The sequence below is a fragment of the Schistocerca serialis genome, chromosome 2 (genome assembly GCF_023864345.2).
Source record: "Schistocerca serialis cubense isolate TAMUIC-IGC-003099 chromosome 2, iqSchSeri2.2, whole genome shotgun sequence".
In the NCBI taxonomy this organism is placed as follows: Eukaryota; Metazoa; Arthropoda; class Insecta; order Orthoptera; family Acrididae; genus Schistocerca; species Schistocerca serialis.
The window spans coordinates 582,585,864-582,610,971 of NC_064639.1; the positions used below are offsets into that span (position 1 = coordinate 582,585,864).

The following is a 25,108-nucleotide window of genomic DNA, read 5'->3' on the forward strand; positions in this document are numbered from 1 at the left end:
GTACGGGTTTTTGTTGAAGTTTCCACAACACACCTTCACTGAGGAGTCACGCAGTATATTTCTCCCTCTTACGTGTATCTCGCGAAGAGACCATGAGGATAAAATCAGAGAGATTAGAGCCCACACCGAGGCATACCAACAATCTTTCTTTCCATGAGCAATACGAGACTGGAATAGAAGGGAGAACCGATAGAGTTACTCAAGGTACCCTCCACCACACACCGTTGGGTGGCTTGTGGAGTATAGATGTAGATATAGATATAGAACTTATCCCTTATTGTCAGGCAACAATCACTGTGGGAGTAAGAACCACCTGCCTGTCATAGTTCTGGAGATATGATGTCATAAACAATGAGATGCATGAAAGTCTGCCACTACGTGCATAATGTTTCAATTCACTACTTCTGTGCTACTAACTCTATTCGCAATAAATTTCAAAGACAGTATCCACATATACTGATAAATGTGTCTACAAAATTATATCATGGTACCACACACAGCTCAGGAGATATTATGTCATAAATACTGAGATATTTGAAAAATTTCTGCATTTTGCATAACTAAATTTGTTGGTTTTTTTGTTACTGCATCCATTCACAACAGATTTTACAGACAGTATCCACATATGCTGCTGAATGTACTTATGCTGAAAACGAGAGAAGTAAAATGACTGTGGGTGCATTGGTGGAATAGAGGGCTGTGTAGTGCTGGAGTGGGAATAGGGAAGGGGATAGACAAGTGAAGGACAATGACTGATGAAGGCTGAGACCATGAGGGTTAAAGGCACACATGATATACAGCAGGTAGAGCTACCACCAGTGTAATTCACAAAAGCCGGGATTGGTAGGAAGGATCCTTTGATGGAATATGTGATCCTTGTGACCAGACTGGAGTAGGTGGTGGTGGAAGAATGTATGGAACACGTCTTCCATCTATGTCTGTTACAGGGATATGAGCCATGAGGCAAGGGGTTGGGAACAGACGTTGTGTAGGGATGGACAAGGATATTATGTAGGTTGGGTGGGCAACACAGTACCACTGTGGAAGGGGTGGGAAGGATAGTGGGTAGGAGATTCCTCATTTCAGGTAGCGACGAGAGGAAGTCAAAACCTTGGCGGAGAATGTAATTCAGTTGCTCCAGTCCTGGGTGGTGCTGAGTCATGAGGAGGATGCTCCACTGTGGCCAGGAAATGGGGCTTTGGGAGTTAGGGGGGGGGGGGGGGGTGACTGCAGAAATAAGGCACAGGAGATCTGTTGCTCTACAAGGTTGGGATGGTAATTACGTTCTGTGAAGGTGTCAGTGAAACACTCAGTATATTTTGGGAAAGACTGCTCGCCACCATAGATGTGGCGGCCACGGGTGGCCATGCTTGTATGGAAGGGACTTCTTGGTAACGAATGGGTGGCAGCTGTCAAGGTGGAGGTACTGCTGATGGCTGGTAGATGTGATAAGGATGGAGGTGTTGATGTAGCTGTCTATGAGTTGGAGGTCAACTTCAAAGAAGGTGGCTTATTGAGTTGAGGAGTACCAGGTGAAGTGAATAGGGGAGAATGTGATGAGGTTCAGGAGGAATGTGAATAAGGTGTAAACACACTCGATCCAGACACGAAATGCCATCAGTGAACCTGAAGAAAGTGAGGGGTTTGGGATTCTGGCTGGTTAGAAAGGATTGCTCTAGATGGCCCACGAATAGGCTGGCATAGGGTGGTTCCATGCAGGTGCCCACTGTCATACCCCAGTTCTGTTTGTAGGTGAAGCCTTCAAAGAAGAAGTAATTGTAGGTGAGGATATAGTTGGTCATCGTAATCAGGAAGAAAGTTGTAGGTGTTGGATCCATCAGGTGTTGGGAAAGGTAGTGTTCAATACTGGAAAGGCCATGGGAATTTGGGATGTTACTGTAAAGGGAGGTGGCATCAATAGTGAAGAGCAGGGCACCATGTGGTAAAGGAACAGGAATCGTGGTGAGTTGGTGAAGGAAATGGCTCATAACTTTTTTTTAGGAGAGTAGGCTGTGGATAACAGGCTGAAGGTGTTGGTCTATGAGAGCAGAGATTCTCTCAGTTGGGGCACAGTAACTGGCCACAATGGGGTGTTATGTATGGTTGATGTTATGGATTTTAGGAAGCATGAGCAGGGAGTGGTAGGGATGATGAGAGAGATAGATTTTATGGAGAGGTTCTCGTATAGACCTAAGGATTTGAAGAGAGACTGGATGTCCTGCTGGATTTCTGGAATGGGGTCACTGTGACAGGGTTTGTAACGTGATGAACGTAACAGGTTATGGAGTCCTTCTGCAGGTAATCCTTGCAGTTCAAAACAACAGTAGTGGAACCTGCATCAGCAGGTAAGATTATGATGTCGGGATCAGTATTTGGTTATGGATTGTTGTTCTTTCTGTGGATGTAAGATTATCTTGCATGTTGAGGTATTTGGGGAATGATGCTGTGGCTAGGTTCAAGGTTAAGAAACTCAGGAAGTTAACAAGAGGTGATTTTGAGGCAGTGGAGGTTTATCACAGTTGAATGGAGGAGTGACTGCAGTAAAGCAGGGTTCAATACTGATCTTTGGTTCAGTGTGACTAGTACAATTGCTGGTGAAAAAGTGTATGGACTGGGAGAAGGAGGAGGGTGTTTAACAAGTTCTGCATACTTGAATTTGGGAGTGGGGTGAAAGGTATGGCCTTTGGACAGGACTAAAACTTCTGCAGAGCTAATGCTTTTGAACCAAAAGTGCATGACTGTGTTTCGGGTCTGTTTAGATTCTGGATTCTGTATGGTGGTGGGACGAAGTTTTTGATTAGATTAGATTAGATTTACTTTCTCATTCCAATTGACCTTTACTGAGGAGGTCCTCCAAGATGTAGAACATGTCAGAAAAACAATAATGCATGACAAATATTAGAAATTTACACACACACAAACACAACTCACACAAATGCAATCACTTTCTCAGGCTGCCAAGGACAGACCGCATGCAACTGCGCAAGATGGAAGAAGCATTCTGGGTGGTGGTGGGGGAGACGGGGTGAGGGGGAGGGGGGGGGGGGGGAGTCTAGGGTGCTGAGGGAGATGGATAGCAGGATAGTTACCTAGAAGATTTTTCTGCATAGGCAAATGAGATGTATTAATTCATACAGGCACCAGTTGAATGTGTCAAAGATATATTAATTCATACCATGCCACACTAATGTAATTGGGGAGAGGACAGTGGAGAAATTAAAAATGATGTACCTTCAAATTTTTTACAACAGCTCTCTTGTTCGAATGCTCATATCATAGCTCTTCTGTTCTCATTCACTGTGGTGTACAGATGTATTTTTGTTCTCAACGTGTCTAACAACCAAAAAGTGGACAGCTTGTGAAAGAAAAGTATCTTATTTCTACAAATTTCAAGTACACCTGTTCCATTCTATATGCATCATGAACCATTGCAGCAAATCTTGGAATGCATAGGAATAATCCTCATAAGATGACCACCATATTGGAGTACTGTCGTACTATGAGAGAGAAGAGGTAATTTTATCATAAACAGAATCCAGGTACTGATAGCTTTGGGAGAGCCAGCCCTGACAAAACTCTACCATCTGGTAATCAAGATGTATTAGAAGACGAAATACCCTCAGACTTCAAGAAGAATATAATAACTCCAATCCCAAAGAAAGCAGGTGTTGACAGGTGCGAAAATTACTGAACTATCAGTTTAATAAGTTACGGCTGCAAAATACTAACACGAATTCTTTACAGACAAATCAAAAAACTAGTACAAGCCGGCCTCAGTGAAGTTCAGTTTGAATTCCATAGAAATGTGGCAATTTTGAATTCCATAGAAATGTGGCAATATTGACCCTTCGAACTGTCTTGGAAGATAGATTAGGGAAAGGTAAACTAAGTTTCTAGCATTTGTATACTTAAGAGAAAACTTTCGACAATGTTGACTTGAATACTATCTTTCAAATTCTGATGGTGGCAGGGGTCAAATACAGGGGGCAAAATGCTATTTACAATTTGTACAGAAACTACATGGCAGTTATAAGAGTTGAGGGGCATGAAAGAGAAGCAGTGGTTGGGAAGGGAGTGAGACAGGGTTGTAGCCTATCCCCAATGTTATTCAATTTGTATATTGAGCAAGCAGTAAAGGAAAAAGAAAAATATGGAGTATGAATTAAAATCCATGGAGAAGAAATAAAAACTGTCAGGTTTACCAATGACATTTTAATTCTGCCAGAGACAGCAAAGGACCTGGAAGAGCAGTTGAACGGAAGAACAATGTCTTGAAAGAAGGATATAAGATGAACATTAACAAAAGCAAAATGAGGATAATGGAACATAGTCAAATTAAATTAATGGAATGTAGTCAAATTAAATTAGGTGATGCTGAAGGAATTAGATTAGGTAATGAAACACTTAAAGTAGTAGATGAGTTTTGCTTTTTGGGAAGCAAAATAACTGATGATGGTCAAAATAGGGAGGATATAAGATGTAGACTAGCAATGGCAAGGAAAGCATTTCTGAAGAAGAGAAATTTGTTAACATTGAGTGTAGATTTAAGTGTCAGGAAGTCTTTTCTGAAAGTATTTGTGTGGAGTATAGCCATGTATGGAAGTGAAACATGGACGATAAATAGTTTAGACAAAAAGAGATTAGAAGCTTTTGAAATGTGGTGCTACAGAAGAATGCTGAAGATTAGATGGGTAGAGCACTTAACGAATGTGGAAGTACTAGATAGTATTGAGGAGAAGAGGAATTTGTGGCACAACTTGACTAGAAGAACGAATTGGTTGGTAGGACATGTTCTGATGCATCAAGGGATTACCAATTTAGTATTTCAGGGCAGTATGGAGGTTAAAAATCATAGAGGGAGACCAAGAGATGAACACACTAAGCAGAATCAGCAGGATGTAGGTTGCAGTAGTTACTTGGAGATGAAGAAACTTGCACAGGATAGAGTAGCATGAAGAACTGTATCAAACCAGTTTCTGGACTGAAGACCACAACGACAACAACAACAACAGGAAGAGAACTTTCAAGACTAATCATTTCAAGTTCATGTTGTAGAGGATTAAAAGCAGTAGCTTTCGTCATGTCTTGCATGGTGTTTGTGTAAATGAAAAAACTTTAGTAAGTGACAAGTGCTGGTGATTATGTTAATATCAATATACCTTTCTCTCTCAAAAATTGCATTTTCATACAATGGGAACCACTCCTTGTATGGCACCATAGACTGAAGGGATCAGGTTACTGTTTAAACGTTACATAATTGTATATATTACATTATTTATCATAGCCATTTTATGTTTCATGGTTGGAATATTATTGCCATCATAATGGAGGAGAGGCAGAAACATGGTGTGCATTAACCAGTGAGGATTAACTGGAGAATTAATATTCAGAAGGCCGAAAAGAGTGACTTGAAGGTAGGAAAATTTACCATAGACCTTTTCCAATGTATATTCTGATTTGAGACATTCTTTTCAAAAAGGTAGATGTTTATGTTAACACATTATTTTGATGTTGATAACTGTGTGCATCCAATTACATCACGCTGAAAATGAGTTATAGTATATGCTAGTGACACACTACAGATTAGACTGTGAAGTGGTGTCATCAAAATTACGAAAAGGATGTTTTAATCTACAATTTTCAGTTGTTTAATCATTTTATTAAATGCAACAAAAATGAGTACATAAAATAGGTCCATTGTTGGTAGTCCATTAGCAAAAACAGGCAGACACAAGACTTTGCCCACATGGACATAACAATAAGTGACAATTACGTTGAAAATGTTGGACACCGTGATGAAGACCATCTACACCTCTTAAATGCTATGGACACTGATGACAGTTACATTGTAATATGTGATGCTACCATGATTATGGTAGACGAAATGGCCTCCCGTGGTGAGAATAAAAGGCATGATATCGCATATTCATTAAATTATACTTTTCCTGTGCAACAGACACTTGATGGGATTATAACTAAATGGAACATGGAGGGTATATCCGGTACCCTGAACAGGACACAATGAATGCAAGAGATATTGAGATACTTTGATGTGAAATGCATTACACAAGCACAACAATTCAATGGTTTAAAAAATGGTTTTACAAACGAACAAAAGCAAAAGTTTGACAAATTTTCTGAAAAACATACACAAAATTTTAAGACTCTTAAAAATGAAGAAAAACAGGCATTTGACGATCTCAAAGTTAATCTGACACAGCAGTTTGGTGACCTTAGTTAGAACTTATATAGTGACCTGTCCAATGAATTAACTGGTAAAACCATAAACATCAGACAGGAATTAAAAGCAGAGCTGCTCATGACTTATCCCAGGATATAAATAACTAGAATCAAAGAGTGTCGTTGGTAGACATTGATGCAACAAGCACAATAGCAAATATGTAAGAATCGGGACACACTGACAGGTGTTGTAAACAAGTTGCAGTCAGTATGTAAAGGTTTACCATAAGAAGTACTGGAATTGTCACTGCAACTATATAATTCAAATTTAAACACTCGGTTAGGTCAAAAGAAGCAAGAAAGAATTGATAGAAATGTGAAATAATTAAAGGATTAGGGTTGAAGCGATACCCACTAGACAAGTTAGTACCCTTGTGCAAAAGGTAGTTCAGGAACATAAAACTTACATAGAAGTAGTCAAGGTGATGAAGGAAAAATAGAATTAACTATTGGCTAGGACAGATTGGGGCAGTAAAGTAGTAGAGGAAAAGTTGTGGAGTAGCCTAATCAGTGTTGCAAAAGTAATAAAAGAAAATCCAACACCAAGCAATCAAGTGCCACTAAGCCAGACAGATAATCCTAGTACCTATCCACAGTTTGTTATATACCCCATCAGACAAAGTAGATACGAAATACAAGATGCAGCAGGTACCGGCGACTATCGACTATTGTGCCTGTCATGCAGATGTACGCAGAATATAATCACATGTACCGAAACAATGCCACACCATCAACAGACAGTGCTGCATGTCTTCCTACTTTATTAGCAAATGGAGGTTTATTACGGCATAGGTGGCTCCCTATCTTTTCATTGGAAGGCAAAAGAATGAACCCAGTGGTGTTCATAAATACCTCCCATAATGTGCTGCCTAGAAACTGGAAAAAGACACAAAATATCCATTTTGTTGTAGGATACATACAAGGCTCTATCTTGCTATGAGCCATGGACATGGTAGATATGTGCCACACTTATGAACAATTCAAGGGAGCATTTTTGGATAAATTTTGGTTTGTTGTGGTACAGGAGAGGTTGCATCTTGCAACAATGGTAATAGGTAACACTTTGACAATGGGAAAGGCCACCCTGGAGTTTTAGCTGTGAGAAGTGGCAAAGAGGCAACATCCATCATGTTGGTCAGTCATATGGTAGCCTCAGCTGTATATGTGTCATCCAAGCAAACAATTGTTTCTTGGACACAGTGCTATTGAGTGGGTGTTCAAGATTACAGGCTATGTAATTTCAACTTTAAGATGTAAAGATGTGGAAATTTTTGTCTCAGAGTATTTCATTAAATTGTCAAGGTGCCCTCTGATACTTCAGTCAATGGTTCCAACTCATGCTTGAGTGATGTACGTTTCATAATAACAGCAGAATTGCTAAGATTAATGAGACAAGATTTTCACATGTCAGGTTCATTATGCATGTAGTTGGACAATGCCAATCCTAATCCAACAAACCTTACATTAAGATTTTAATGTTCTATATAGATAAAGGCTTCACAGCAATTGACTGCAATGATTTTGCTTCTTTGCCATTACTGCATGATGAGGTTTCATTTAAAATGATATATTCACAATATTGTTTTCTATGACAAAGGTGTTGTGGTTAGATGTTACTTCTATTTTAGGTTCTCATAATACAGAAGACTTATTTCATACTTGTTACATTTGATAATGGTGACTGAGCTTCACGGAGACTAGTGATGTAAACTTTCTGTAATTTACTGCGACCATGGCTTGACTACTGTACTGAAGTCAAATAAGTATGAAAAAACAAACATTTAGTCATGCTTCTTCAGACATTCATGTTTAATTACACAACTATTTATACTAAAGAGGAAGATCAGAGAGGGGATAGAAATAGCCACACGACCCGCCAATATGAATAGAGAGGACAGGTATAGGCTTCCAGAGTCCTGGCTGCCAGCAGTGACAATGTTACGGGAGGACAGGGTGCATAAAGCAACTCACAATGGCGAGCAGGAGACCATGGTTGTTGTATGTACACATAGTGCAGGCATACTGCAGCCCGCACCTTGCAGCAAGTGAACAGCGCTATGTCTCAGCTACCATCCATTTCTAATTTGCCTGTTTCCACTAATGGCAAGAAATAATGTAAACACCAATTCAGTATGTCTTTATCTGCCAATGACACGGAATAATATAAAGACCAATAAAGAATGCCTAAAACCCCTCCTCCTATCCTCAAGTACCCTATAAAATTACATAAACAGCTTCATCTGCTGCTATATAAGATCTAGGCCTCTCTCATTCCACAGTCAGTTCAGCACAAACCCTGAGGAAGGCCACTTGCAATAGTGGCTAAAAAGTTGGAGAATTTTATATACTGGCAATGCGGTCAACAGCCCAGAAGAATTTTATTGACAGTGACAATGGCCGTGGAAGCCCATGCTTACCCACAAGATTACACAGTTCATTTGAACCTGAATGATCTGTGCAGTCTCTAAACGCACTGTAGAAATATGCCCAAGACACAAAACACATTATGTAGTGAAGAGAGGGAGACACTGCACATGCACAGTGGGGCTAGCTTACAAGTCAAAATAGCCACTGCGCATGCTGACAGCACAGCATAGTCTGACGCATTGCATAGCTGGTAGAATGAAGCAGCTTAGCAAATGAATGCCAACCAAACTGTATTTTAGAAACTTTACAATATACGTTAACTGGTATAGAAATGACGAGTCTGCGCCACAAAGCTAAAACTAAAGTGAGAGGAGAATTAATCTCTGGAGCATTTAGAGTGCGCAAAATAAAGAAACTGTATATGCAAAAATATCTACACACTGTATTACCATGTACGGTATACAGGGTGATTTTTTCCACCATGTAAAAACCCTAGGGATTGATCAATGAGAGGATACAGAACAAAAAAGATCTACTGAACTTATGTCCAAAAATCCATGGTTTCCATGCTAGAGACCATTTATTGAATAATGCCTTGTTACAGAGACTGTGGTTTAATACTTGCTGTATGATGCACCCACTGTTACAGAATGTGTTGAAAATGGTTTCCATGTCCCTCAACACATGCATGTACATACCGTAGCATGTTCTGTCTCACACATTCACATCAGCCAGGCTGCTCCCAAACAGTGTCAAAGGCAGCATGACTACACTGCTCCAGAGGCTCCACATCTGGAATGGGCTTTGCATACATGATACTTTTGAGATGGCCCCATAACCAGGAATCACACGGTTTGAGATCCAGTGAATGAGCAGGCCATGCAACTGGAACCTGTCATCTGATCCATTGATGAGGGAATACACAGCTGAGATGCTCCTGACGTTGACGGCAAAGTGGGCTGGAGTGCCATCAAAGTGCAGCCCATAACCCTTCAAACCATCAGTGGCACTTCTTCCAGTAGGGGAGGCAAAGTCACCCACAAGAAACACTGATAGTTCCAGCCTGTTAGGTGACATGGAAGGAAGACTGATCCCAAAATACAGTCACCAATTATCCCAGACCACACTTTCCGGCTGCACCGATGCTGATGATATGCTGTCACCATACCATGGAGGTTAGGCATACTACTCCACAGATGAATGTTATGAAAGTTGAAGATACCACTTCATGTAAAGGGGGCCTCATCTGTGAATAGGATGTATGACACAAAATCTGGAATCATGGTTGACTAGTAAAGAAACCAGTGACAAAACTGCTCTCGATGTGGAAAGTCTGTCACTGGTAAGCCCTGCACACACTGTAAGTGGGATAGTAACAATTGTCATGGAAAATGTTCCACATGGTCATCTGGCTTTCCCTGTACTGGCGGGCAAAGTGCCTGGTACTGAGACGGCAGTCGCCTTCCATAGTGTTAATCACATTTTCCTCCAAGTCTGGTGTCCACATATTTTGGTACGTCCTTCATGATATCCCGTTTACTGAAACGACCCTGTCTGACTGAATGAATGGTGTTTAGCATGGAAACCATGATTTTCTGGACATAATTTCATTACACCTTTCTTGTTCCATATCCTCTCATCAATCAGTACCTAGAGTTTGTACACGGTGGAAAAAATCACGCTGTATATACATTTACACGCAACTATACACAAGCTACAGTAAACACTATAGGAGGATATCTATGCACAACAAAGGAAGGAATAGATGTAAAGTTTCGAATAAGCTGCAAAAGATACTGACATTGTGTCCTGCCTATGACAACATTTTTATTTTCAGGTGCAAAAGGTAAATCAAAATAACAGCTGCATTATGACCGTTTGTACTCTTGTAACACAGATGACTAATGAATACAGCTGCGTACTGATTGAAAATTAGTATGTCTATATTGAAAAAGTGATATGTTAGTAGCCACTAAGCAACTATGTGCCTAGATTCATGTTAGAATTAAGTTTCCTTCCAGTGAACATTGCATGGACACAAGCTGGGATGAATGAGGAACACAACATTTAGATGTCAGGTACAAAAATGTGTGTGTGAATGTGATAGTGTAAAAATGTGCTTATGAAAAGGCTACAGTACGTCAGATGTTTTAAAAGCTAAACTGAGGTCTTGTACTACCAAACCACAAGGGGTCAGACGAGATACTATAAGTTGCTGACAAGAGCACCAAGCATTTATGTTCATGGAACGTCAGCCTCATCACAGAATATCTCACCAAAAACAAGTCGGCACTGAATAAGGATAAGACAATTCTGATGGAGTTTCTGCTAAATTATAATCAAGACAAGTAGATACTGAGTCAGAGTTATCAGTTGAAACAAATGATAGACATGGACATTATAGTAAACAAACATCTTACATGGAAGGAGTACATCAGTTACACGTGTAAAAAGTATCTCCTGTAACACCTATCAACCAAAATGCCTTTCTAGTATACCATTTGTCTTAAGACAAATCTACTTTGGAATCGTACATGCCAACCTACAACATGGTACTGAAATCTGGTGTGGGGCACAAATGACATACATGGATAGGGCTTTCAGAGTCCAGAAAAGAGCTATTAGGATAATAGCTAATATTAATAAACATCAGTCCTGTAGAGAATACTTCATTTTGTATAACATAATAACAGTGTATTTATTGTATGTTCTCAGGACTACACTGTTTGTAACAGAAAAAAGAGCATACTATAATCAATAGTGAAATCCAAGAGAGGATTACTACATAAAATTTAGTAATAAAAGAGCAACAGATCATAGACCATTTTCTGCTGGCAGACATTTTTATAACAGAATGCTAAATAACATAAAACTGTTAAATGGAAACATACTTCAGACAAAATTAGAGCAATTGTTAATTCATAAATGTTTGTACCCTCAAGGATTTTTAATGTTGTTGCATGTAATTTACCTTCACTTCTAAACTCTTATTAATGTTCATATGTTTATAAACAGACTATGTCCATGACCATAAAAATTATTATACACAAATAAACCATTTATTTATCATAAACCATTTATAAAAGTACATGAAATAATCCAAGCTCCTGGAACTACAAGTACTTTCTTAGGGAAAAAAGAGGGCAGGTTGATCAACACAGAAATGAAGGGTCAGGTCACTTAAGCTCCATGATGAGAAACACCTGCCTCATCTGATCAATATTAACAACTAAATTACTAGGAATGCATGTAGAGATTGGTCACAAGTAAAAACAATACTAGTTATTAAATTCAAATGCTAACATCAAAATACTTACTTTCAATTCAGCAATTTTCCTTGAAATGTTGTCTCTCACATCAAGAATATCCCCGAAAGTTAAATTTTCTACTAATTTATCTGTGATTCCCAAAAGAATGAATAATTCTTTCCAATGTTTCTCACTGAACATTTCACCCCTCACATACTTGATGGCAGGTATAATAATCTGAAACAAAAATTGAATTTATATTATACAATATGCTTCATATATGATATATTAATAAAGAATGACATCATGACTATAAAAAGTAGAAGGGAAAAATTAATGTCATATAAGAAACCAAATGCAGTTATTGAAGGGACACAGGCAACATTCAAAACTGACTCAAATAATAATACACTAAAAAACAATTTGTATTCAATTGTTCAGTGAATGTTGAATCAACAGAAACATCACCAATGACTCAAACATTCAAAGCAGAATAATAAGAATTAGAGGTCACTCAATGCAAACAAGATTACATGGGCTAAATTTAATGAATTTTAAGTGATACACTCATCAGATTCACAATAGAACAAACACTGGCACGTACAAGCAGATTGAAAACTTGAGTTTGAGCAATAAAACTGACCATTGCAATTAATTAGGTAAAGAATTAATATTTATTATTGTTCTAATCACTGAAGTTATTAGCTACACGTTTTTATTTATTTTTTATTTATTTGTGTTTACACAAGAGAGAGAGAGAGAGAGAGAGAGAGAGAGACAGAAATAATTCCACCCAATGGCAGAGACCTGTGTTACATGAACTTTCTATCACCATGAATTCCATGGCACTTGCGAAGAACCATGGAGCTGAAATTATCTTTTCCAAGAGTGGATCCCAGTCGCAATTGAAAAATATACTAATGAAAATATGTTGGCAAGTAATCACTTTACATCACTGGTATTTGTAACACTCAAATTATACGTCAATTTGTGCAGAACAATATGTGCAGAACAATTACATGAGAATAGTCACTGTATATTTTACTTCTTATTTGTGTACAGGCTAAAGACAAAGGAGATATTCAATAGAAGAACTAAAATATGTGAAAAGGAGATACTGACCAAGAAAAAGTTTTGAAGGCAATGGTTAGGTCATATCAGGAAAAGATCAGATGGCATCAGCCAAATGAAGAACATACTGAAGATCATCATGGTTAACGCAAGACAGAAACTAGATGAATCAGTTGGGAGAGCTGTGGGAGTGGAAAACTAACAGCTGACAGCAGAAACATTAACAGCAAAGTTATTTTAATACAGTCTATAAGACCAAACTTATTATCTTTGAGAGATATAGCAAGAGGTAATTACTTAAAACTACTTATTGCAGTTAAAGTTATGAAATTATTTGTTTCAGTTGCAGCTACTAGACACCATCTCTTTACCTATGGAAGTAAAACAAAAAGAATCAAACATATACAGAAATACTTAACTTAGCTTACTGCATGACTAGATATATTCATTAGTATTGGGTAGGTTAGAATGTAACAATGAATTTGGTACACCTAATAATAGGATGCACAGCTGAAGGTAACAAACTAAAAACTGAAATACAGTAGGCTAAGTTAGTATTTCTGTATATGTTTGATTCTTTTTGTTTTATTTTCATAGGTATAGAGATGGTGTCTACTACTTGTAACTGATATGAATAATTTCATAGCTTGACTGCAATAAGTAGTTTTAAGTAATTACATCTTGCAATGTCTTTTAAAGATAATAACTAAAAACTGAAGTGAGTGTGGATTTTATGTAAATATTTCTGAGAAAAATATGAAAATTTTTCGTTGATGGAAGCAAATTAAAATCAACTGACATATTTAAGATATTTATCTTATGCTTATTTTGTAAATCATTATATATTTCAACTGACATTGTTCTTAAAAACTCTTCCATACTTTTAATCAGTTTTAACTTGTAAGCAATGAGATAGCAAAATCAGATTCTGATTTTCTCTCTCTCATCTAATATAACTCAAAGGTTAGGAGTAAATTTATTTAATTAAAAACCTTTGTAAAGGCTATAGCATTTATTCTGTTTCCACGTTAATTACTTCTCATTTTCGTGTAATTTGTTGTGAATTAGAAATTGCATTTACACAGAGTGTACCTTTTGAAAACATCTTTATTCCCATTCAAACATGGTACTAGCTGTAACATGAAATATTTTAAATTTTATCTTAGCATCAATTTTCTTACAGCTTGAATAATAACAATAAAAATAATAATAAAAGCAGCTTTTCTTTACCACTATTGATAAACCTGAACCACTGGCTAACAGTGACATCAACATATTTTATGAATGGGAGATTCACGGAGTTTACCAAAGATGTGTACAACATGTGTACAACAAAAGGACAGATAAGTGCGTGGTGACAAACAAAAAGTCTGGAAAATGGACTGGAACATGCAATGGCATTTAGTCTGGAATGCTGAGGATAGTGATTTTTGGCAATTATCTTCCTACTCTTGTAGAAATACTAAAGGAATCAATTCTAATTCATAAATCGAAAATTCTGAAAACACACAAAATAAATAATTTATAGCTCTAATTTCTTTGGGAAAGACCTTTACTAAGTTACATCTGTATTCTGGATTAAATCTCACTTTGGCACAGAAAGGGGTGAATTATGCTGCCACAAAAATCTTTGGTAATTTGCCAAATAGTATTAAAAGTCTGACAGATAGCCAAACAACATTTAAAAGCACATTAAAAGAATTTCTGAATGACAACTCCTTCTACTCAATAGATGAATTCTTATATATGAAGTAGTAAGTGCGAATGGATGTGTGTGTGTGTGCAAGTGTATACCTGTATTCTTTTCCCCCTAAGGTAAGCCTTTCCGCTCCCGGGATTGGAATGACTCCTTACCCTCTCCCTTTTATTTAGCCCATGTAATCTTGTTCGCATTGAGTGACCTCTAAAATATATATATATATATATATATATATATATATATATATATATATATATATATATATATATATATATATATATATCCACGTTGTCTGCTTGTGTCTGTATGTGTGGATGGATATGTGTGTGATGCGAGTGTATACCTGTCCTTTTTTCCCCCTAAGGTGAGTCTTTCCGCTCCCAGGATTGGAATGACTCCTTACCCTCTCCCTTAAAACCCACTTCCTTTCGTCTTTCCCTCTCCTTCCCTCTTTCCTGATGAGGCAACAGTTTGTTGCGAAAGCTTGAATTTCGTGTGTATGTTTGTGTGTCTATTGACCAGTCAGCATTTTCGTTCGGCAAGTCACATCATCTGTGTGTCTATATATATATATATATATATATATATATATATACATATACATATATATATATATATATATATTAGAGGTCACTCAATGCGAACAAGATTACATGGGCTAAATTTAATGAATTTTAAGTGATACACTCATCAGATTCACAATAGAACAAACACTGGCACGTACAAGCAGATTGAAAACTTGAGTTTGAGCAATAAAACTGACCATTGCAATTAATTAGGTAAAGAATTAATATTTATTATTGTTCTAATCACTGAAGTTATTAGCTACACGTTTTTATTTATTTTTTATTTATTTGTGTTTACACAAGAGAGAGAGAGAGAGAGAGAGAGAGAGAGAGACAGAAATAATTCCACCCAATGGCAGAGACCTGTGTTACATGAACTTTCTGTCACCATGAATTCCATGGCACTTGCGAAGAACCATGGAGCTGAAATTATCTTTTCCAAGAGTGGATCCCAGTCGCAATTGAAAAATATACTAATGAAAACATGTTGGCAAGTAATCACTTTACATCACTGGTATTTGTAACACTCAAATTATATATATATATATATATATATATATATATATATATATATATATAAAAAACAAAGATGATGTGACTTACCAAATGAAAGTGCTGGCAGGTCGACAGACACACAAACAAATACAAACATACACACAAAATTCAAGCTTTCGCAACAAACTGTTGCCTCATCAGGAAAGAGGGAAGGAGAGGGAAAGACGAAAGGATGTGGGTTTTAAGGGAGAGGGTAAGGAGTCATTCCAATCCCGGGAGCGGAAAGACTTACCTTAGGGGGAAAAAAGGACGGGTATACACTCGCACACACACACATATCCATCCACACATATACAGACACAAGCAGACATTCAAATATGTCTGCTTGTGTCTGTATATGTGTGGATGGATATATATATAAATAAATAATATATAATAATATATATTACTGTGTAAAGAAAACTCATGTTAAATAGACACGTTTCACATCACATCATTACGAAATGTCGTATTCATGATCTATGGAACAAGGATTAATGTTTGTATGTATGTTATATGATGTATGTCTATGATGTTCTGCAATGATGTACCATACGTGCTTCACTGCCACATTCAAATTGCTACTTTTCTCCATGGCCCTGTAACTGGGGTCACCTGTAACAGACAAGTGCACTATGAATAAAATGTTCTCGGTTTTCCAGCCGCGTAAATTCGAATACAATCCTCGAGCTTTCGATGGCCACCTCCGCCACCATCATCAGGAGTTCATTGACTGCCGGGGCTGCTACAGTTACTCGCTTATATAGGCATGATGACATCATCAGCAGCCAATCAGATCGATCCAATGTGGCGCACGCGTAAGTCAACCCGGGCAGCTAGCGGAGCTATTGCCCGGGGCAGCACCAATGACGTCAGGTGGCACCAGGGGCAGGCGCCACTTTTGAAACTGTCGCTCCTGCGTCGCGCATCTGTCTTTGCTTTCTTTCAGTGTCCAACACCCGTCCCCATGCCATGCTGAGTGTGTATCCCTGGTCTCTGTTGAAATTATTGTTGTTCAAACGAATCTCGGCAAAGATTGCTATCACAACACTAATTATCAACATCCTGACAAGACAGAAGGCTGGCTCACTGCTATAACAAAAGATTCTTCATTCACACTCTCCAAACCACTGTAAAGTGCATGGCAGAGAGTATGCCCCACATGTATGCTTTACGGAGCGGTAGTGTGATTGAATTTCTGACAGGAGAAGGGTCTTGGAGAGAGCTTGTGGAGAGCAGATGCAATTTGGAGAACAATCTCTAATTGCTAACTAGACCACAAAAAATCATAATGGAATTCAAACAATGTAAATTATGCTGCATGTCGACAAAATTCAGTAATTTTTCTATTGCTCTCCTGTTTTACTCAGTTAATTTATTTATTTAGAGAGAGAGAGAGAGAGAGAGAGAGAGAGAGAGAGAGAGAGAGAGAGAGAGAGACTGGTGTCACAGAGATATTTACTGATCTGGGCACTAGTCTTTGCAGCCACAAACTAAGGGTTGTGAGGTGACATTCCTGCTTCAAATAAAATCAGTCAGATATTGTTTTATGAATAGTCAGTGGTTATTGTAATGGTAGTAATAAATGTAGATGGACCAATGTATAAGGCTGTGAATTTGAATTATTACTAAGACATGTAATATGGTCAATAGGTAATTGTAACCAGACAATAAACAATAATTTCATAATGTATGTTTTGTGAGAAGATTATAACAGCATTTTTGTCAGCAGAGCAGTACAGAATTTCTGTGTGAAAAGAAGACAAGAGGTATGTACCAAAACATAATAACTAAGAAACAGGAGAATTTTTAAACTGAGGAGTCATGTTAAATTGGGGAACAGAGGTAAGAAATTTGGAAACTGAAGTCTGTACTAGAAATTGAGGAGTTTGCATCAGGCAAGTTAATCTATAGGTCTCATAAATGTGCACACAAAATAATAATATTTTTAAAATATCAAAAAATATCAAGTACACAAAACCCTGCTGCCTTCTCTGTGCTAGTACTTTTCTTTCCTTTTTTCTATGAAATGCATAAGACGTGTAACTCACTGGGAAATAAAAACACAGATTTCAGTAGCCTTAACCATTGTGAGTAATGTGGAATACAACATATATTTACATTAAATGAGTTACAGCTATAAACAGTGATGACCAATAACTTTTAAAATATTTATTATCTGTATTACTAGTTCTGAGACATTTCTGGTTACCCTTAGGTGAAGATATAGAACACTAGCTCTTTTTAAATTAAAGCCAAATTTTGGGTACACAATGTGATTTCTAGTGCCCACATGAACTTTTTTTTAAAAAAATAATGTAAATCATCTGCACTTTATAACTGTATACGAGTAAGAAATAACTTCAATCTATTGATGGAAATAAATAAATATTTCAAAAAATGACTGCTGCTATTCGTAGCTATAAATTGTACTCTGAACTTACACATTTCTAGTACAGTCAGATCACTGAACTGAATTCAAAAGGTACAATCCTGAGTAATAAATGTGGACCTCACTGCTCTTATTTCATGCACATACAGTAACTGAAGGAGTGATTAAAAAATGCCTTTATATGACTTGTATTAAAATAACAAAGGCATGATGATAACTTCATAAAACATGCAATTTCTCCTCACACTTTAAAACAGAAACTGCCAGACAACTGCATATACATATCATTCAGCGACAAAAATTAGGCAAAAAAATTACATATTCTATAGTGTCATCAGCCAATTTCCCAGACATATGACAGTTATTCAAGACAAGTTCCAGTATAAAGTATCACAAACATTGAGGCATATATACCTTGTATGTATCAATTTCTTGAAGTAATTTCACAGTTAGCCCTGAAGTTTCCACTCCTGACTTAAGTCGTTGCTCCCAATTTTGTAGAAAATCTTCAAAGACATAACTTCTGCTGCGGAATATTATCCACTCAGATTTTGACATCTCCTGAAGTCCTGGAATGACAATGAGTAGTAGTAAGATGTGACAGTAATCACAACGAACATAGCAATTCTAATGATAGGCATATCTTTCTATTTAGTCAAAATAGAATGCTGTTCTTTCCAATTATGTAACAATCATTCATTAATTACACCATAATCATAATGGACAATTTACCATTCCTTTATTGCCTATGCAAAACTCACCACTGTTGAATTCTTCAAACAGAGACCAAAGGGTCTCATGCCTGCCAATATCAGCTTCTACCTCTTCACATATATTAAACTTTGGTTCCTGAATAGCAAAATGTAAGCAGTCTGCTCTGTAAAAAATGGAGAGAGAAACAGTTTTATCCACTTATACAACACTGTTTCACAGATTTGATCAGGAGGTAGACCTCTCACTGATGTGTAAATAATTAATGCTCATTTTACCAAGTAACTCCAACATAGCAGGTCCCACAGAAAATTTACCAGAATGTTCATCTGGATTATACTCTATACGACTATGAAAAATGGGCACTGTTGAAACCAGATAGCAAGTCCTCGGAAGCAATGGATATGTGGCTTTGGAGAAGGCTAATAACAAACAGCTGAACAAAAAGTAAAACCAATAAAGATGTAAAAAGGGATCAATAAGTGGAGAACACTTATAAAAACTATTTAAAAAAGGACAACTTTTGCACATTTACTGAGACACAATAGTTTCTTACAGACGTACTGGAAGGAAACGATTTAGAAAGAAAACCATGGGAAGGTGAAGAAAGAAAATAGTCAAATATCTATTGGAAATAACAAAGTGCCAAAATTATGAAGAAATGAAAAGTACAACACAAAATAGGGGAGCACTGCTGCAGTGATGAGCCATTGCCTGTAGATGAAGATGATAATCATTATCATGCAGCTGACTCTGTGACTCAGTACCCCTCACAACTGGAGCAACTTAATTACATTCTCCACCAGTGTTTTGACTATCTATCGCCATGCCGTGAAACAAGAAAAGTCCTATCCACTGTCCATTCCATCCCTCCCACACCACACACCAAGCCCACAGAATATCCTCATCCATCAATACACAATCGCTGCTCCCAGCCCCTTGCCTCACCCCTGTAATAGACCTAGATGCAAGACCTGTCCCATACATCCTCCCAACACCACCTACTCCAGTCTAGTCACAAACATAACCTATCTCATTAAAGGCAGGGCTTCCTGTGAAACCAATCTTGTGCTAAGCTGCAACTACTGTGCTGCATTCTACTTAGTCGTGACAACCAATAAGCTGTCTGTCCACATGAATGGCCACTGACAAACTGTGGCCAAGAAACAACTGGACCACATAGATGCAGAGCATGTCTCCCAACACGATGTTCTACACGTCAATGACTGCTTCACAACCTCTGCCATCTAGCTCCTTCCCATCAGTACCAGCTTTTCTGAATTGCACAGGTGGTATCATCGTCAGTTATCTGCTATATTAGCAGGTCCTTTGCCTCTCCATTTTCTGCGCTCCATTGCTCCTTTCTTAAGGCTGCTGTATGTTGTACTGTCCATCATGTCATCCAGTATCTGGAATTTCTTCCTTCCTTGCTTCCTTTTCTCTTCTACATGACCTTCTAAAACTGTTTTTATCAGTCCATCATTCTTTATTAATATATGCCCCTTTATTAATATATGCCAAATACAATTTCTTTTTCTTCTCTTTATTACCTCTAGTAACTGTCTTTTCTCTCCCACTCTTCTCAGTACCTCTTCGTTTTTTACTCTGTCCATCCAACTTATTCTTTCCATCCTCCACCATGTCCAGATCTCAAAAGCCTTCAGCCTTTCTCTGTCTTTCTTCCTCATAGTCCATGTTTCAGCGCCATATAGAAGAACACTCCATACAAGACATTTTATGAGTCTTTTTCCTGAGTTCTCTGTCCAGACCTCTGCAAAAAATTCTCCTTTTCTTATAAAATGCCTCTTTTGCCATTGCTATCCTTGTTTTAATTTCTGTGGTGCACTTCCAGTCGGTGTCTATCCTACTTCCAAGATAATTAACAGTTTGCACCTGTTCTAGTATTTCTCCATTCAGCATAATTTTTATTTCCTTATTTCCTCCTAGTGCCAATACTTTTGTTTTATTTGTGTTAATTTTCATTCCATATTTTTTTCCGTTAGTTTCAATGGTGTCCACCAAATCCTGTAATTCTTTTTCCCCTGTGGCTAGAATGACCATGTCATAAGCAAACCTCAAACAACCTACTCTTCTTCCTCCAATTTCTACGCCTTTGTCATCTAATGAGCATTGGTCAATCATATTTTCCAAGTAGAGGTTGACAAGAGTAGGTGATAGACAGCATCCTTGTCTTACTCCTTTTCCTAGTACGATCCAGTTTGTACTTTCTCCCCCCACTTTAATTGAAACTTTTTGATTAAGATATAATGAGTTTACAAGTCTTCTGGTTTTGCAGTCCACTCTCTTTTCCCTCATTATAGTCGCCAGCTTGTCACAAACCACATTGTCAAAGGCCTTTTCTAGATCGATGAAGCACATATTTAGGTCTCTTCCTTTTTCAATAAACTTTCTCCCAAGATACGTAGGAGCCCTATTGCATCTCTGGTGCCCGTATTCCGTCTAAAGCCAAACTGCTCCTTGGCAAGATTCTCCTCCATTACTTTTTCAAGTCTTTTATTAATTATTCTCAACATCACTTTGGCTGCATGTGAAATGAGGCTGATTGTCCTGTGTTCGCTGCATTTCTTGGTTCCTTGTTTTTTCAGTAATGGAATTATTACTGTTGTCAGAAAGTCCTCAGGTCATTCACCACTGTCATATATTTTATTACATAATCTCAATATTCCTCTTATTCCACCTTGGTTCAAGCATTTTAATATTTCTCCCGGTATTGTATCTGTACCTACCGCATTGCCATTTTTCATTGCAGCTATGGCAGACTTTACTTCTTCCATTATGATGGTTGGTCCTTTCTCGTCATCGCTTACACTGTTGTGTGATTCAAGTTCCAGACTTTCTGGTTTGCTATTTGTGTCATATAGCTCTTTTAGATATTCTTCCCATCTCTGGAGGACATTATCACAATCTTTGTACACTACCTCTTCATCTTTATTCAAAATTTCCATAGTAGCACTTCCTGCTCTGTTATGTTCCCATGTCATAGTCTTTACTCTGTTGTATAATAAGTCGTACCTTCCCCTCTTGTCCAGTTCTTCAATTTCATCACATTCCTCTTTTAGCCATTTTTCCCTAGCCTGCTCTGTTTCTCTTTGCAGTTCATTATTTAACCTTCGGTATAACTTTCTTGCATCTTCAGTGCTCTTGTTTTTCAATTTTCTTCTCTCCTCCATCTTGGAAATCATTTCTTGTGTGACCCATTGTTTTTTTTTTTTTTTTTGCCTTTTCTTTTTTACATGTCCTATATTTTGCTGTCCTGCTTTAATGATTCCTTCTTTCAGCATATTCCAGTACTCGTTGGCATTATCAAGTGGTTCTTTGTCTCGTAATGTGTTTAGAAACTCCTGAGACAGCATTTCTGTAATTTGTTCTTTGTTGGATCTTATCTTCTCTAGATCCCACTTCTACACCATGGTCGCCTTCTTCAGTTTTTTTCATTCTTATTTCTATTTCTGCCATAAGTAAGTTTTGGTCACTATTAATATCTGTACCTGGTAATGTGTACACCTTCTTGATTCCATTCCTGTATCTTTTTTCTACCAGTATAAAATCGATTTGGTTTCTGTATTTATCCCCTGATGATTTCCAAGTGTAGAGCCTCCTCTTGTGGTTCTTGAACCACATGTTTGCCACTATCAGCTGCCTTTCCCTGCAGAAGTCAATTAGCCATTCACCTCTATCATTTCTCTTTTCAAGACCATGACTGCCTACCATGTTTCCCTCTTTCCCTTTTCCCACAATGGCGTTCCAGTCTCCCACTACTGTTTTGCAGCATTTTTTATTTTCGTCCATTATTCTCTCTATTACATTGTAAGTTTCCTCTACAATTTGGAAACAGGTGGGAACTCTCCCTAAAATATATCCTATGTTCCCGTAACCTTCCTGGCCTTGACCTTCGTTACTCGTTGTCCTTACCCATCTAGCCCCTTCCCTGTCCCTATTCCAGCACCAGACAGCTCTCTATTCCACCAATGCACCCAAGTTTTTAACTTCTCTCCTTTTCCGCTATCACCCTCTCCCCATCTAATCTCCCACCTGCATAGATGCCCTATCCTCTCTCCAACTCATCCCTGCATGCTCCCACTAGTATCAATTCACCACCCCCCATCCCTATCCTGCTATCCCTCTGAACCCTGCTCCAGCCTCCTCCTCACCTCCTCCAGGCTACTTCTCCAATCATGCATTGCTGCTCATAGTCTGGCTTCAGCTGCCAGAGATTGTGGTCATGTGTGTGGGAGTTGTGTCTGCATGTGTGTGTGTGTGTGTGTGTGTGTGTGTGTGTGTGTGTGTGTGTGTTGTCTTTTTTTTGGCTCAAAGCTAATTTTGTGACAATCTTTTTGTTGTGGCTATCTGTGACTCAGCATCTCCACTGTATGGTGAGTAGCAACTATCCTTTTCTTAATACTTAATTAACTTATTCTTGCACAAAACTTTCTTATGAAATACAAATGTCATCTTGTTACTTTGTGAGTAGATAAATAAATAATTCTTAGGGTTTTCCATTCAGAGAGCGAGCTACATATCACTGACCACGAAAAAAGCATGATTCTTTCAAATTAATACCATAAGATCTTAAAGTTTGTTCTTTGCTTTCTTTATAGCGATACTAAATGCTAATGTAACTGGAAATTGCAGTCTTTTGAACTTAAATGTTAGTTCAGTAGGTACAAGCAGAGTCCTCAAAATGAATGCTGTTTTTTTGTTTATCTTTTCCTAACATTATTTTTGCTTCTATTATATTGTTTGATAACTGTTTATAACCATTTCTTATTTTGAATTTTTAAGTTAATGTCATCATCTACTTCATTTCTTACCACTAAAATGGCTCTATCAGCCAACCAACTTGAACAATTCTGAACTATGTTGGCAAAACTTCATCAATTAATTCAGTTGGGCTGCTGACAATATTATAAAAACCATTCAAAGGTTCCATTTAGCCAGTTACACAATCAGCTGGGTGAGGGCTTTCAGTAAATTGTAAGAGTCTTTTGACAAAATGTTTCACTTCTTCATCAATGAAAATTTGAACCCTCATATTTGTTCTTAACTGTACCTTCCTCAGTCAAGACCAAATGAATGATTTCTTCAAAGATACATTGATTTTATTTGCTGGAGATGATTTTGTAATAACTGGAAGTGTTTGCCAAAAATATCCAGAATATGTAAGTAACACACCTCCGATTAATTATGGATTGCCTTGGAAATCTAGAACATTCTTGAATATTCTGAAATACCCTATAAAATTTTGGAACATTCTTCAACATTCTCAAACATTCTAAAGGAAGATTTTGGCTAGTCTCGGTCACTTTGCCAAGCTGCCTCCTCATCTTCAAATAATTCCCACACCATGATGCCATGAATACCTCTGGGCCTCTTCAAGTGGGAAACTGCGACCTCTCCCCAGGATGCCACCACACTCGCTGATGATGCTCATCTGAGATAGCGCAGCACAGTGATTCACGGATCAATACAGTGCAATGGCATTCATTGGCAGTCCATGCCTTCTGGTCACTGCGCCACTCCAAACACAGCCATTTGTGTTGTGGTGTTAATGGAAGCCTGTGCATGTGGCGGTAATTCTTTAATCCGCCTGTCGCTAGTGTCTTGCCAGTGGCGTGGGATGGCAGAGAATGTTCCATGGAGCCCACTACTACATCTTGGATTGCAAGTGCATATGTGAAGAGGTTACAATGTGGTCAGACACGGCCAACCAGAACCTCGACCATAAATATGGTTGTCCTCGTGCTCCCAAGCAGTCCAATCAGAGCTGATCCCATAAGTAAAGTGCACAATTATGGAGAAAGAAATTAATATTGAAATCAACTTTAACAGTGATGGCAGTACACTATCACCTATAATATGAGCAGCAAACCAATGAAAAGTGAAATTTCAGATGATCCCTTTATCAAAAGTAAATGTAAATGGCATTAAGTGATGTAGTGGGATTGTAATGAAAAACGAAATCCTTATTTCACTGGAATCATGTTGGATCTCGATGAATAAATCTAAATTAAAAAGTATTATCTTTGAAAACAATCCATTCTTTTGGGAATTCATTGTTTCAGTCAGTATGATTTGCACAATTAGAAACAGCACAGTCATTGATGATAAAATGTAGAGGTAAATTTTTAGAGTATTAAAGATAGTTTCAAGGAGTCTCAAGTTTATGTCATTGATTTCAATAGGAAGTTTGCAATAGTTGCTGATCCTCATCTATATTCACAAGGTATAATGGACTTATTTGATAAATGATAAATGTGAT

The 25,108-nt window shown here is 37.8% G+C and overlaps 1 protein-coding gene across 1 annotated transcript in view; it reads right to left on the reverse strand.

Moving 5' to 3' along the window:
• LOC126457597 (cytoplasmic dynein 2 heavy chain 1) overlaps positions 1–25,108 on the reverse strand; it is an 808,157-nt gene that overhangs the window by 515,322 nt on the left and 267,727 nt on the right. Inside the window, exons 19-21 of the mRNA XM_050094037.1 lie at positions 18,879–18,994; positions 18,532–18,686; positions 11,925–12,092 (exon numbers count right to left, since the gene is read on the reverse strand). Coding sequence (XP_049949994.1) covers positions 11,925–12,092; positions 18,532–18,686; positions 18,879–18,994 — 439 coding nt within the window. The remainder of the gene's footprint in view (positions 1–11,924; positions 12,093–18,531; positions 18,687–18,878; positions 18,995–25,108) is intronic.